Source organism: Oryx dammah, unplaced genomic scaffold, assembly GCF_014754425.2.
Source record: "Oryx dammah isolate SB20612 unplaced genomic scaffold, SCBI_Odam_1.1 HiC_scaffold_27, whole genome shotgun sequence".
NCBI lineage: Eukaryota > Metazoa > Chordata > Mammalia > Artiodactyla > Bovidae > Oryx > Oryx dammah.
Window position 1 is genome coordinate 135,118,281 of NW_024070211.1, and position 14,964 is coordinate 135,133,244.

The 14,964-nt window shown below is 41.4% G+C and overlaps 1 protein-coding gene across 1 annotated transcript in view; it reads left to right on the forward strand.

Annotated features, from left to right (window-relative positions):
* The window catches only part of CYFIP1 (cytoplasmic FMR1 interacting protein 1), a 104,193-nt gene that overhangs the window by 48,159 nt on the left and 41,070 nt on the right, over positions 1–14,964 (forward strand). Inside the window, exons 11-14 of the mRNA XM_040227900.1 lie at positions 8–125; positions 5,342–5,464; positions 6,332–6,457; positions 14,308–14,474. Coding sequence (XP_040083834.1) covers positions 8–125; positions 5,342–5,464; positions 6,332–6,457; positions 14,308–14,474 — 534 coding nt within the window. The remainder of the gene's footprint in view (positions 1–7; positions 126–5,341; positions 5,465–6,331; positions 6,458–14,307; positions 14,475–14,964) is intronic.

A 14,964-nucleotide genomic window follows, 5' to 3' on the forward strand; every position in this document is an offset into this window, starting at 1 on the left:
CCCTTAGATGGACCTGCACGTCCTCCAGCAGCAGCCCACAGTACAACATCTGCGAGCAGATGGTCCAGATTCGGGAGGACCATATGCGCTTCATCTCGGAGCTGGCACGCTACAGCAATAGTGAGGTGAGTGGCCTCTGCCTGCAGTGCACACCTGGAACACCATGTCTCATGTGGTCCTTGTATTCTCTGCACCCAAATTTACTTTGAACTTTACACCCTTCATTTACTTTGAGAAGCATAGTTTAAGTACTGTGTACTTAACAAGCTCTCATAACGGATGAGGCAGTGCAGATATGATATAATGGAGTTTGTTTGGATCTGTTCAGCTGTACAAAAAGCATCTTCTTTTTTTGGGAAAAATATTAGCAGTGATTCCGAAAAAACGACTGAGTTGAAACCATGAATTAAGTGCATTTTCTAGTCTAGTTCCAGCGTTCCAAACTGCTGGGAGAAAGGAGAGGGGAGTGGAGGACGTCAGGAGCAGAAGGGATGGCTTCGACTTGTGCCCTTTCCTGTCTAGAGGGAGGAAGTACAAGAGCTTCCAAGTTGTTGGGAAGGTACATCAGGTGCCCAGAAAAAGGCCTGAAGAAGGGTGTAGGAGGTAGTGCTCGCTCTTGGGCCACGGGCCTTGTTAATTCCTTCTGGCTTTGCAGCTGAGTTTTCTGTGTCCTTGTTTAGGCCAGTCACATTGCCCATACCTGCTGCATGCCTCGCTCCAAGCCAGCATTACTCACGTGGGGTGGGTGGGTCAGGGGTCTAAGAGAGGAGAAGCAGCAACGGGAGGGTCATTTCTCAGTCCTAGCAGATGAGACACCAAGGTCAGGGTCAGAGCAGTGGTCACTGGCATGGATGGGTGCTGCAAATGGTCTAGAGGGACCTAGGGACTTGGGGCAACATATATAGGTCTGGCTTTTGAGGTTGTAGTACCTTGGGGTTCTCAGGAGGACCATTATATTTGGAAGAACTCTGTGTGCTGTTCTGCCCATTGCAGGACAATGAGCATTCCATCTCTCAGCCACAAGCACTAGTCAGTATGTAATCAGAATGACTGAAAGATAGCCCAAACCCTCAGGGCCTGTTACCTCCTTGCAGACCCCAGGTGGGTGGCTGACCGAGTAGAGATGGGGGCCAGCCCCCTGGACTTCTTCATGTAGTTGTAAACTGAGTTCATGAGGAGCTCTCAAACAGCACGGAGAGCTAATGTCTGCCTTTCCAAAGAGGAGCATTTCACAGCATGCATGGCTCCTGTCTGCCTTCTGAGTTCTGCCATAGTGCCCTTATCATCAGATAATGGTTTTAATAAGAGAAAAGAGATCCACCTTTGACAGCTTTGCTCAGTTTATTTTTAAACAGATTTATGAGGCCATAATACACATATCAGACAGTTCACCCATTTAAATTATACACTTCAAAGATTTTTAGTATATTTAGTGAGTTGTGTAACTGTCATCAAAGACTTGAACAGTGTCAGCATCCCCAGAGCAACTCTGCACCCCTTAGTAGTCACTCCCCATTCCCCTTCCTTCTGGCACCTGGCAGTCTACTTTCTATCTGTGGATTTACCTACTGGAAGGTTCATCCATGTTATGGCCTGTATCAATAATTTTATGGCTTATAATATTTAAATAATTTTATGTCAGAATAATACTGTGTTGCTTAGACACACCACATTTTGTTGGTTCATTATGAATAATGCTGCTATGAACATCCGTGTACAAGTGTTTGTGTGGACGTAAGTTTTCAGTTCTCTTAGGTAGATATCTAGGATTGGAACTGCTGAGTCATATGGTATTCTGTGTTGAACATTTTGAGGAACTGCCAAGCTATTTTCAAAGCAGCTGCACTATTTTACATTTTCACCAGCAGTCCGTGAGGAGTCTGATTTCTCCACATCCTTGCCAGCCCTTGTTTCTGTTTTTTTTTTTTCATTCTGACCATCCTAGTGAATGTGAAGTGGTGCCTGGTTGTGGTTTGGATTTATGTCCTTAATGGCTAATGAAACTGAATATCTTTCCATGTACTTGTTGGCCAATTTTAAATGTCTCTTGAAGTATTGGCCCATTTTTAAATTGTATTGTCTTTTTTTTTTTTTACTATTGAGTTCTTATATTCTGTTATCTGTTATGTGATTTTCATATGTTTTCTCCTCTTCTGGAGTTCTGTCTCCTGTCTGTTTGCTGTCTCAGTGATGCTCTTTGAAGCACAGTTTCTTATTTCTGGTGTGGTCCAGTTTGCTTTATTCATTTGCTTCTGGCTGTGCTGGGCTTCATCGCTGCGCAGGCTTTCCTCTGGCTGTGGCATGCAGGGGCCGCTCTCGAGCCTGCTGCTCTCACTGAGTGGCTCCTGTTGTGGAGCACAGAATCTCGCGCACGTAGGCCTCAGGAGTTTTGGCACGTGGCTCTGCACTCGTGGCTCCCAGGCTCTAGAGCACAAGCTCAGAGATCGTGGTGCATGGGCGTAGTTGCTCTATGGCATGTGGGGTCCTCCTGGCCTAGGGATCAAACTCACGTCCCTGCATTGGCAGGCAGACTCCTTAGTGCTGAGCCACCAGGAAAGCCCTGGTGCAGTCCACTTTTATCTGCTTTTTCTTCGGTTGGTTGTGCTTTTGGTCATAATGAACAAACCGCTGCCTAACCCAAGTCACAAAGACTTACCTCTTGTTTTTTTCTAAGAGTTTTGTAAAAGTTTTAGCTCTTATATTTAGATCTATGATCCATTTTAAGTTACTTTTTAAATATGATATAATTTAAGGGTTCAAGTTCATTCTTTTGTATGTGGATATCCAGTTTTGCCAGTATTGTTTTTTAAAGACTATTCTTCCTCCACTGAAGGCACCCTCATCAAAAATCAATTGACTGTACCACTTCTGTGTTCATTGCAACATTATTTATGATACTCAAACCAAAGAAACAGCCTAAGTGTCTACAGATATATGAATGAATAAAGAAAATGTGATATATATTACACAATGGGATATTATTCAGTCATACAAAAGAAGGAAATCCTGCCATTTGCGACAACATGGATGGTCCTTAAGGGGATTACACTAAGTGAAGTAAGTCAGACAGAAAAAGACAAATACTGTATGATACCACTTTTATGTGGCATCTGAAAAACTAAACTCATGAATACAGAGAACAGATTGGTGGTTGACAGAGGCAAGAGGTAAAAGAAGTGAGAAAAGATGGCCTAAAGGCACAAACTTTCAGTTATAAGATAAATAATTTCTGGGGCAGTAATATGCAGCATGGTGACTGTAGTTAAATAGTACAGTATTATATATTTCAAAGTTCCTTGGAGAGTAAATCCTGAAAGTTCTCATCACAGGGAAAAAAAATTGTAATTGTGAGTTGGTAGATGTTAACTTATTGTGTAGTCATTTCACAGGATATGCATTTGTCTCAGTCGCTTAATCGTGTCTGACTTTTTGTGACCCCATGGACTGTAGCCCACTGGGTTCCTCTGTCCGTGGAATTCTCCAGGCAAGAATACTGGAGTGGGTTTCCATGCCATCGAACCCAGGTGCTCTGCATTGCAGGTGGATGCTTTACCATCAGAGCCACCAGGGAAACCCAGGTCAAATCAAATCATATTGTACACTTTATGTATGTATCACGTATATCTCAATAAAACTAGGTGGAGGAGAATCAATTGATAATAATCCTGAGGCTTCATTTTTGAACTCTCAGTTCTGTACCATTGACCTTTATGTCTGTCCTTTGCCAGTACCACACTTGCTTTTTTTAATTGAAGTATAGCTGATTTACAATGTTGTGCCAATCTCTGCTGTACTGTAAAGTGACTCAGTTATACACGTATAGACATTCCTTTTTAAATATTCTTTTCCAATATGATTTATCACTTGATGTTGAATATAGTTCTCTGTGCTATACAGTAGGACCTTGCTGTTTATCCATCCTATAAATAATAGTTTACACATGCTAATCCCAAACTCCCAGGCCCACCCACCTCCCGCTTGGCAATCACAAATCTGTTCTCTGTGTCTGAGAGTCTGTTTCTGTTTTGTAGATAGGTTCATTTGTGCCGTATTTTAGATTCCACATATAAGTGGTATCATATGGTGTTTGTCTTTCTCTGTTTCACTTAATTCACCAGTATGATAATCTCTAGTTGCGTCATGTTGATGCAAATGGCATTGTGTTCTTTTCTATAGCTGAGTAGTATGATTGTATGTTTTAGCTGTTGTGAATACTGCTGCTGTGAACATAGGAGTACATGTATCTTTTTTTTGCCATGCAGCGAGGCATGTGGGATCTTCCCTGATAAGGGATTATACCTGTGCCGCCTGCACTGAAAGTGTGGACTCTCAACCACTGGACTTCCAGGGAAGTACCCTGCATGTATCTTTTTGAATTATAATTTTGTCCAAGTATATGCCCAGGAGTGGGATTGTTAGATTGTATGGAAATTCTATTTTTAGTTTTTTTAAGGAATCTCCATACTGTTTTCCATAATCACTGCACCAACTTAGATTCCCACCAACAGTGTAGGAGGGTTCCATTTTTATTATTTGTGTTTTAGTTCTCCATTACATAAATTTTCAAGCACACAAATGAAGAGACCAGTCCTGGCTCCTCAGATGCCACACTAGGCTTCATCACCTACCCCTTTTTAGTTGCTCCTCCAGGTTAGCGTGAAGCAATTGCAAGATAACATAGCACTCCCTCTGAATATATTTCCCACATGTCTCTAATAAATAAAGAATGCTCTTAAAACATAACCATAATTCCATCACACCTAAACAACCATGTATTCCTTAATAGTAAACAGCTGGTCATTGTTCACATTTACCCTATTTGTTCATTATCAGTAGTGATTTATTTTTCCAGGTTTTTGTGCCCCAGTCTCCAAATAAGTTGTATATGCTACAGTTGGTTGACATGACCATCCCCCTCTCATGCCTGTGTCTGTCCTCACTTTCTGTGCCATCATTTGCCATGACCTCTTTCCCCTGTGTGTCCTGTACACTGCCAGAGTAGAGGCCCCGTCAAACACAGCTCCCATTCTCCAGACCCACTTGGTCCCTGGGCAGCCATGCTGAGGTCTGCTGGGGGGTCCAGCTGATTATCTGGGATGTGGACAGCTGCATCCACTGCCTCCTCAGCCTCCTGGTCCTCAGCTCCTTGCTACTTCCAGAGCTGGATTCCTTTGCTCTGTGTATCAGTTATTACAATAATTGATTCCCTAGCATCATCTGAAGTAATAGCTAGTTTTTTAGAACTACTTTTGCCAGTGTACATTTGGAGTAGGCTCCTAGAATGGGTTTGATAAGTAGTTTCCTGGACACTGGTGACCTCTTAATGCTCTATTATCTCTAGGTGGTCACGGGCTCAGGCCGCCAGGAGGCTCAGAAGACGGACGCTGAATACCGGAAGCTCTTTGACTTGGCTCTTCAAGGTCTTCAGCTGCTGTCCCAGTGGAGTGCTCATGTGATGGAAGTGGTGGGCCCTCTCACTTTTATTTGGAAATGCACCACCTAGTTAATTAGAAGTGCTTTTCTTCCTAAACTTGTCAATAAACTGACTAAACTATATTTTTTCTGCTTTAACTTTGGCCATTGGATCAAAAACAAATCGGTTTTTTATCTTTGGCACTAGAAATAAGAGTATATATTAATTTAAATGTTTCTAAGATGGCTCAATGTACATTTCATTTACATATATTAGAATTAAAGGTCCTTATCTTTTAAAACACATTGGTAGAATTACATTTGTATTGTTATGATGATTTTTACTTCTCATTTTTTTTAGAAACAACACTCTGTATTTCTAGCCATCAGCTTCTTTTGTTTAGGATTAGTAAAGTGGTTTATGATGCATAAAAAGGTTTGGATACTCATAAGTCAGAAGATTTTTCTGTTTCGTTGTTTATTTTGCTCAGACAAGGATTTTTATATTTGGATGGGTACTTGATTGCTTGAAAGGCTAATTCTTTTAGAAATGGTGATAAAGTGCTTATAGTCTTAGATATTCCACATAAAATATCCAGACCATTTTACCTGATGTATTTCTTAAGTTTTTGATGTGTTACTTGAGACTGAAGTCACATTTCCAGAATGTTTTGCAGTTTTATGGAGATGGACTGTGTGTGCATGCATATGTAGTGTGCGTGTATACATGTGTGCGTGCATTGTGTGTGTGTGTGTGCATGCAAGCACTCATGCCTGTGTGTGACTCTCAGACTCAGTGAACAATAGAAGGCTGACCTGTGACCTTTGGTAGCTTTCGGCAGTAGTCCTGTAAGTCAGAGCAGAAGGTAAACATTTTGCATTTGGTGTGGCCGTCACCCCTCTTTTTTGATCACACCAGTATTCATGGAAACTTGTGCACCCAACGGACAAGTACTCTAACAAGGACTGCCCTGACAATGCCGAGGAGTATGAGCGTGCCACCCGCTACAACTACACCAGTGAGGAGAAGTTTGCCCTGGTGGAGGTACAGCTTGTCTGCTTTCTCCTCCTCCTTTGATTCTGACCTCAAACTGTCTTTGCTTTACAAAGAAAGGCAAAAACATGAATGAACTACTTGTTTTACGCAGTTGCGTCTGTGTAGGGTGGCTCTTTGAATCTGTCACCGATGTCAGAATAGAGATTAAAATAAGTTGTGGCTTCCTGGTCTCTGCATAGACACTCCCCTAAGCCAGATCAGGGCATGTTCTGAGGAGAGCTTGGGAGCCTCAGCAGCTTTTTGTTGGCACGCACAAGAGGAGCGAGTTGAGACCTGGGTGTTGGAGAGAGAGGAACCCCACTCAAAGCTGTGTGGTCCCCAGCTCTGCATAGTGCTTAGGACTCTTGTGATGAACAGGTCTTAATTTCTGTGCCATCTAGTTTCTGGAAGTATATTTTGTAGCTGTACGTTTCCTACCTTGTTTGAGAAATCCTTGCATACCCCCACGGTCATGAAGACAGTCTTCTACATTGTCTTCTGGATGTCTTATTCTGCCTTTCACATTTAGATCCAAAATACCCCCTCCAACCCTCCCAGCTGCTCTGCCTGCCACCTCTGTTGTGCGTCAGGTAACCATACTTTAGGCCGGTGTGTTTTTGCTCATGTTCCAATCCACTGTTCAATCTGTCTGTCCTTTCCTAATCCCTCTGTCTTAATTACAGTAGTTAAGTGTGTCTTGTAAATTACATCTTTCTCTCTTCAAGAATTCTTAGCTGTTCTCACCCTTTGCATTTTCTTATACATTTAGAACCATGCAGTTATGTCCCAGTGAATCCTGTTAAAATTTATTATAAGGGTTTGAATAAACCTATAGACCATTTTCAGAAGAATTGACAAATTTATAATATTAAATTTTTCATGAATGTGATATGTCCGTCCATTCATTAAGATTCTCTAATACCTCTTTTCATCTGTAAAACTGTTGCACATCTTTTGTTGACTTTATTTTATTTTTTTCTAAATGTTTATCACTGGTGTTTAAAATAAATTTTTTTTTTTTTTTTTAGTTTTCCTTGTTTAAAATCAATTTTTTTTTTTTAGTTTTCCTTGTATCTACCAACTTGTCTAAACTCACTTATTAATTGTAATAAATTATCCATAGATTATTCTGTATTTTCTACTTATATAATCATATCATCTGGAAATAATGACAGTCTTATTTCTCCCCCTTCTATTTTTTTTTTATTTTAATCACACTGGGTAGGATTCCTACTCATTAAATAGAAGGAGACTCCAGGCATTTATGTCTTGTTTCCCATCCCAAAGGGAAAGCTTTCAACATTTCGTCATACAATGCATTTGTTATAGGTTCCTTGTAACTACCCTTCCTCAGATCAGGGAAATTGCCTTCTATTCCATATTTGCTAAGAGATTTTATCATGGATAGATACCAGTTTTATAAAACATTTTCATCCATTAAGACAGTCAAGCTCAACATTCAGAAAACGAAGATCATGGCATCCGGTCCCATCAATCACTTCATGGGAAACAGATGGGGAAACAGTGGAAACAGTGTCAGACTTCATTTTTTTGGGCTCCAGAATCACTGCAGATGGTTACTGCAGTCATGAAATTAAAAGACGCTTACTCCTTGGAAGAAAAGTTATGACCAACCTAGATAGCATATTCAAAAGCAGAGACATTACCTTGCTGACTAAGGTCTGTCTAGTCAAGGCTATGGTTTTTCCTGTGGTCGTGTATGGATGTGAGAGTTGGACTGTGAAGAAGGCTGAGCACCGAAGAATTGATGCTTTTGAACTGTGGTGTTGGAGAAAACTCTTGAGAGTCCCTTGGACTGCAAGGAGATCCAGTCAGTCCATTCTGAAGGAGATCAGTCCTGGGATTTCTTTGGAAGGAATGATGCTAAAGCTGAAACTCCAGTACTTTGGCCACCTCATGCGAAGAGTTGACTCATTGGAAAAGACTCTGATGCTGGGAGAGATTGGGGGCAGGAGGAGAAGGGGACAACAGAGGATGAGATGGCTGGATGGCATCACTGACTCGATGGACGTGAGTCTGAGTGAACTCCGGGAGTTGGTGATGGACAGGGAGGCCTGGCGTGCTGCTGTTCATGGGGTCACAAAGGGTTGGACACGACTGAGCGACTGAACTGAACTGAACTGAACTGACCTGAACTGATGATTCTTTATTCTATCAGTGTGCTAGATTTACATTGATAGGGTTTTTTGGATCAGGTTTAATATTAAGCTAACCTTGCATTCCTGGTATAAACTCAACTTGATCATGATATTTTATCCTTTTTATATCTTGCAAGATACAGGTTGCTAAGATTTTTATATGGATTTTTGCATTGAAGTTCATGAATAAGAGTGGCTTTTAATAATACTTTTTTCTTTTAATGTTTGGTTTTAGAACACTTCTAGATTTGCAGAAAAATTGCAAAGATAGTACAGTGGATTCCCATATACCCCATGCCCTTTTTCATTTATTAGTAACATCTTATTTTAGTATTGTTATATTTTTAATAAGCCAGTGTAAATACATTATTATTAGCTAAAGCCCATGCTTTATTCACATATCCTCACTTTTTCTATAACATTCTTCCTCTGATCTAGGATCTCACTTCACATGTAGTCATCATGTACCCTTTGACTCTTCTGGGTCATGACACTGTCTCAGACTTTCCTTGTTTGTGATGACTGTGACAGTTTTGAGGAGTGCTGGTCTTTAAAATATCCCTCAACTGGAATTTATCTTTTGTGTTTTTCATGATTAGACTGAGGTTGTAGCTTTTGCAAAGGAGGAGCACAGAGCTGAAATGCCATTTTAATAACATCACATCAAAGGCCCATGCTGTCAGTGTTATTGATTCATCAGTGCTGGTGTTGACCTTGATCGTTTGGCTGAGCATGTCCAGGTGTCTCTGTTGTGAGGTTACCTGTACCAACTACCAACACCCCCTTTCACAGGGTACTTTTAGGGAGGAGGTTGTGCTTAGCCCACACCTTGACAACCTTGCATTCTAATTTTTTGATTCTGGCTTCATGAAATGGTTGATGACACTCCTATCTTTCCTGTTGTCTGTAATGGTTTGTGTAAGATATTTTTCCGTTAAATGGTTTCCAGCATTTACTTGTGAAGCTTTTCCTGTATGGGATGGCTTCTGAAACTTTCAGTTTCTTTGCTAGATATAGAAGTATTCAGATTTTCTGTTACTTGTATCAGGTTTGGTAAGTTGTATTTTCAAAGATTTTTCTAAGAATTTTTCTAAATTTAAAGTGTAAAATTCAGTGCTTTGAGGGCATATACTCACAGAATTGTATAATCACAAATTTGGAACATTTTTGTTGTCTCAAAAAGAAACTGGTACCCATTAGGAGTCACCCTGTATTTTCCCCTTCCTTCATCCCATGGCAGCTAACAATCTGCGGTCTGACTCTGTAGATTTGCTTATTCTGGGCGTTTCATAAAATATGTGATTGTGATTGGTTTCTTTCACTTAATATTTTCAAGGTTCCCACGTATATCAATATTTCATTCTTTGCTGTGCCAAATAATATTCCATTGTATGTATATATCATATTTTATTTATCCATATTAGCTGACAGACACTTGGGTTGTTCTACCTTTTCACTTATGAATAAGGCTGCTGTGAACTTGTGTGTGTAGGATTTTGTGTGGACTTGTTTTCCTTCCTTCTGATAAAACATCTAGGAGTAGAGTAGCTGGGTCATATGGTTTCTCTGCCTTTAACATTTTGAGAAACTACCAGATAGTTTGCAAAATGGCAACAGTTCTTTACATTCCTGCCCACAGTGCATGAGAGTCCACTTTCTCCAGCTCCTTGCCCGTTCCTGATGTCTGTCTTGATTCTGGCCATCCTCCTAGATGTGAAGTAGTGTTTCTTTGTGGTTTTGATATGAATTTTTATAACAGCGCTGTTGAGCATATTTTCATGTGCTTATTGACAGTTTGTGGGCTCCCCCAGTGGTGCAGTGGTAGAGAATCCGCCTGCCAATGCAGTGGACCTGGGATCGATCCCTGGGTCAGGAAAATCCCCTAGAGGGGGAAATGACAACCCACTCCAGTATTCTTGCCTGGAGAATTCCATGGACAGAGGAGCCTGGTGGGCTACGGTCCATGGTGTCACAAGAGTCTGACACAATTGAGTGACACAGTTGACAGTTTATATATTTGTGGAGAATTGTCAGATTCTTTGCCCATTTTTTAATAGAATTATTAGTCTTTTTATTATTGAGTTTATATATTCTAGGTACCAATTCTTACCAGACATATGATTTGCAGCATTTTCTCCCGTTTACTTTTTACTTTCTTAATGGGATCTTTTGAAGCATAAAAGTCTTTCATTTTAACAAAGTTCAGTTTTTCAATTTTTTTCTTTAGTTGCTTGTGCTTTTGGTGTCATATCTTAAGAAATCACCACCTAACCCAAGTCACAAAGACTTGTCTTGTTTATTTTTGTTTGTTTGGTCTTAGAGATTTTTAAATATATATGGTCAATTTTGAGTTAATTTTTAATGCTGTGAGATAGGGTGTTATATCAGAGGTCCCCAAGACCACCCTTAGCCTAGATTTGCTAGACTAAGTTACATAGAACTAAGTAGCTGTTCTGTTCAAGCTTATGATTTATTATAGAGAAATGACATAGATTAAAATCAGCAAAGGGAAAAGACACTGGGTTAAGTCCAGGAGAAGCCAGGTGCAAATTCCAGATGTCCTCCTCGTTATTGGAGCTGCAGGGAATGTGTTTAATTCTCCTGGCAGTGGTGGGTGAGCACAGATGCAGAGTATTGCCAACCAGGGAAGCTCACCTGAGCCTTGGTGTCCAGGGTTTTTATTGAGTGTCAGTAATATTGGCGTGTTCAGGAAGCAACAGTTAGAACTGGACATGGAACAACAGACTGGTTCCAAATGGGAAAAGGAGTACGTCAAGGCTGTATATCGTGACCCTGCTTATTTAACTTGTATGCAGAGTACATCCAGAGAAGGCAATGGCATCCCACTCCAGTACTCTTGCCTGGGAAATCCCATGGACAGAGGAGCCTCATAGGCTACAGTCCATGGGGTCACTAAAAGTCGGACACGACTGAGCGACTTCACTTTCACTTTTCACTTTCATGCATTGGAGAAGGAAATGGCAACCCACTGCAGTGTTCTTGCCTGGAGAATCCCAGGGACAGAGGAGCCTGGTGGTCTTCCGTCTATGGGGTTGCACAGAGTCAGACACGACTGACATGACTTAGCAGCAGCAGCAGAGTACATCATGAGAAACGCTGGGCTGGAAGAAGCACAAGCTGGAATCAAGATTGCCAGGAGAAATATCAATCACCTCAGATATGCAGATGACATCACCCTTATGGCAGAAAGTGAAGAGGAACTAAAAAGCCTCTTGATGAAAGTGAAAGAGGAGAGTGAAAAACTTGGCTTAAAGCTCAACATTCAGAAAAAAAAAGATCATGGCATCCAGTCCCATCACTTCATGGGAAATAGATGGGGAAACAGTGGAAACAGTGTCAGACTTTATTTTTTGGGGCTCCAAAATCTCTGCAGATGGTGACTGCAGCTATGAAATTAAAAGACGCTTACTCCTTGGAAGGAAAGTTATGACCAACCTAGATAGCATATTCAAAAAGCAGAGATATTATTTTGCCAACAAAGGTCCGTCTAGTCAGGGCTATGGTTTTTTCAGTAGTCATGTATGGATGTGAGAGTTAGACTGTGAAGAAAGCTGAGTGCCGAAGAATTGATGCTTTTGAACTGTGGTGTTGGAGAGTCCCTTGGACTGCAAGGAGATCCAGTCAGTCCATTCTAAAGGAGATCAGTTCTGGGTGTTCTTTGAAAGGAATGATGCTAAAGCTGAAACTCCAGTACTTTGGCCACCTCATGCGAAGAGTTGACTCATTGGAAAAGACTCTGATGCTGGGAGGAATTGGGAGCAGGAGGAGAAGGGGACAACAGAGGATGAGATGGCTGGATGGCATCACGGACTCGATGTACGTGAGTCTGAGTGAACTCTGGGAGTTGGTGATGGACAGGGAAGCCTGGCATGCTGGAATTCATGGGGTGGCAAAGAGTCGGACACGACTGAGCGAGTGAAGTGAACTGAATGTTGGCATGTAGCACAATTGCTATAGCACTCAGCTACTCGGACTGTAAACCTAGAAGAAAAACAGCTGTTTCTTATAAATCACATTGTTAGCATAAAATATCTGGTGAAACTGCTATTGAAGTGGCCCAAAGCCTCGGACACATATTCTTCGGGCTGAGTATTCCAGTGGCTTAGAGTCGTTTCCTAGGAGCCAGCCATAGGGCAGACTTTCCTGGGAATGTGCAGGGTTTGTCTACCCCAGGCTACTGATATGACCCTTTCCTACACAAGAGGCTGGCTTGATTCTTTTGCGTGAGGATGTCTAGTTGTGCCTCAGTGTTATCTGTTGGGGTCGCAAAGAGTTGGACATGACAGCACAGGCACGTTTGTTGAAAAGACAGTATTTCCCTATCGAACTGTTTCACGCCCTTGTTGAAAGCAAATGGGTTATAAATGTGAGGACTTATTTCTGGACTCATCAATCTGTATGTTTATCCTGTTCCAGTACAGTCTCACAATCTCTTAGGATCTGTGGATTGTGTGGTAGTGTCCCCTCTTTATTCATAATGCTTGTCTGTTCTTTTCTTTCCTTGATTGGTCTTCCTGAGCATTTGTTTGTTTATAAAACAGCTTTTTCCTAGTTGATCACTTTCTAGTATATGCTTATTTTCTGTTCCATTAATTTTTGCTTTTAGATATTCATTTCCTTCTACTTTGGGGGGGTTATTTTTATCTTTTCATAAATTAGTGATGAGTATTGTTGTTATTATATTTAAGCCAAAGCTCCAGATTTACCTTTCAGCACACCTTTCCTACATTCCATAGTTTGAATATGTTGTTACTGTTGTTCAGTCACTAAGTCATGTCTGACTCTTTGCAACCCCATGAATTGTAGTATGCCAGGCTTCTCTGTCCATCACTATATCCCTGAGTTTCCTCAAACTCATATCCATTGAGTCAGTGATGCCATCCAACCATCTCATCCTCTGTCAGCCCCTTCTTCTCTTGCTCTCAACTTTTTCCAGCATGAGGGTCTTTTCCAGTGAGTCAGCTCTTTGCATCAGGTGTCAAAATATTGGAGCTTCAGCATCAGTCCTTCCAGTGAATATTCAGGGTTGATTTCCTTTAGGATTAGATTTCCTTTAGATTGCTGTGAGCTTCAATTCAGTTCAACTTCAGTTGGAGAATTTGCTTTTTTAAATAGAAAATTTCCCTTTGTTTCCTCATTAGAAAAGCAGCCCAGGTTCATTATATAAATCCTGCAAGCAAACAGAGAAAACAGGCATGTGAAATGAGGGCAGAATCCTGTCTCTGGTACCATCACCAAAATGAACTTTAAGCAGGTCACTGCATATTCTTCTGACTTTCTATGCATATTAATTCACTGTGCCATTGTTAACAGATAGGATTTGGGTTACAAACTTGTAATTTCTTTGTTCTTTTCCAGATAATAACAAATTTGCTCTCTTGAATCTTTTTCTTCTTTTTTGCTGGAAGTTTTTCACAGATAGGTGTACCCTAGTAGATTGAGAGGTATTTTGAGTCAGTTACCAAATGCTCCTGTTAGCTCCAGGCCAAGCAGATCTGTCCCTGCCCTCAGGCACTTGTAGTCCAGTGGGGTCAGACCCAGAAACAGGGACAGGTGCAGGCGTACAGTAGAAAAACAGGAGGCCAGGGGCGAGGGCCTGAGTAGGGGAGGCAGACCCCTGGCACGTGCCAGGCTCACCTGCCAGCCTCCGCACACTGACGGTCCTATGTCCTCCTGCAGGTGATCGCCATGATCAAAGGCCTGCAGGTGCTGATGGGCAGGATGGAGAGTGTGTTCAACCATGCCATCCGCCACACTGTCTACGCTGCACTACAGGACTTCTCCCAGGTCACCCTCAGGGAGCCACTCAGGCAGGCCATCAAGAAGAAGAAGAATGTCATCCAGAGGTCAGCCCTGCTGCACACACCTCCCTGCAGAATCATCCGCAATGGAAGGATCAGCTTAGCTTTGAGCAGCTGTAGAGTTACATTTTTATAAATATGCTCAATACACTTATATCCAACCTCCAGACACCTGTTTGATGAATTTCCTCTAAATGTAATGTAGTGGGTCCAGTTATTAACCTGAACAACCCACAATAAGTCAGATACAAAGGTCTAAGCAGTCTGGAGACCCAGGAACAAGGGTTTGGTTATCTCAGACCTGGGTGTGTCTCAAAATCTGTGTGACAGTTCTGCTTACCAGGACTGTAGGGACACACAACTCAGCATCTCATCTCCGATTTCAAAGTTTATTATCTTCAGCGTTTTTGCTTCTATTCCTGTGGCCTGTCCTACAAATTAGTCATAAACCTCATATGTATTGCAGAGATCCTACAGCAAACTTAAGCTAGGTTTCTGTTAATGTTTAGCATTTTAGATAAGGTCATCTTTCAGA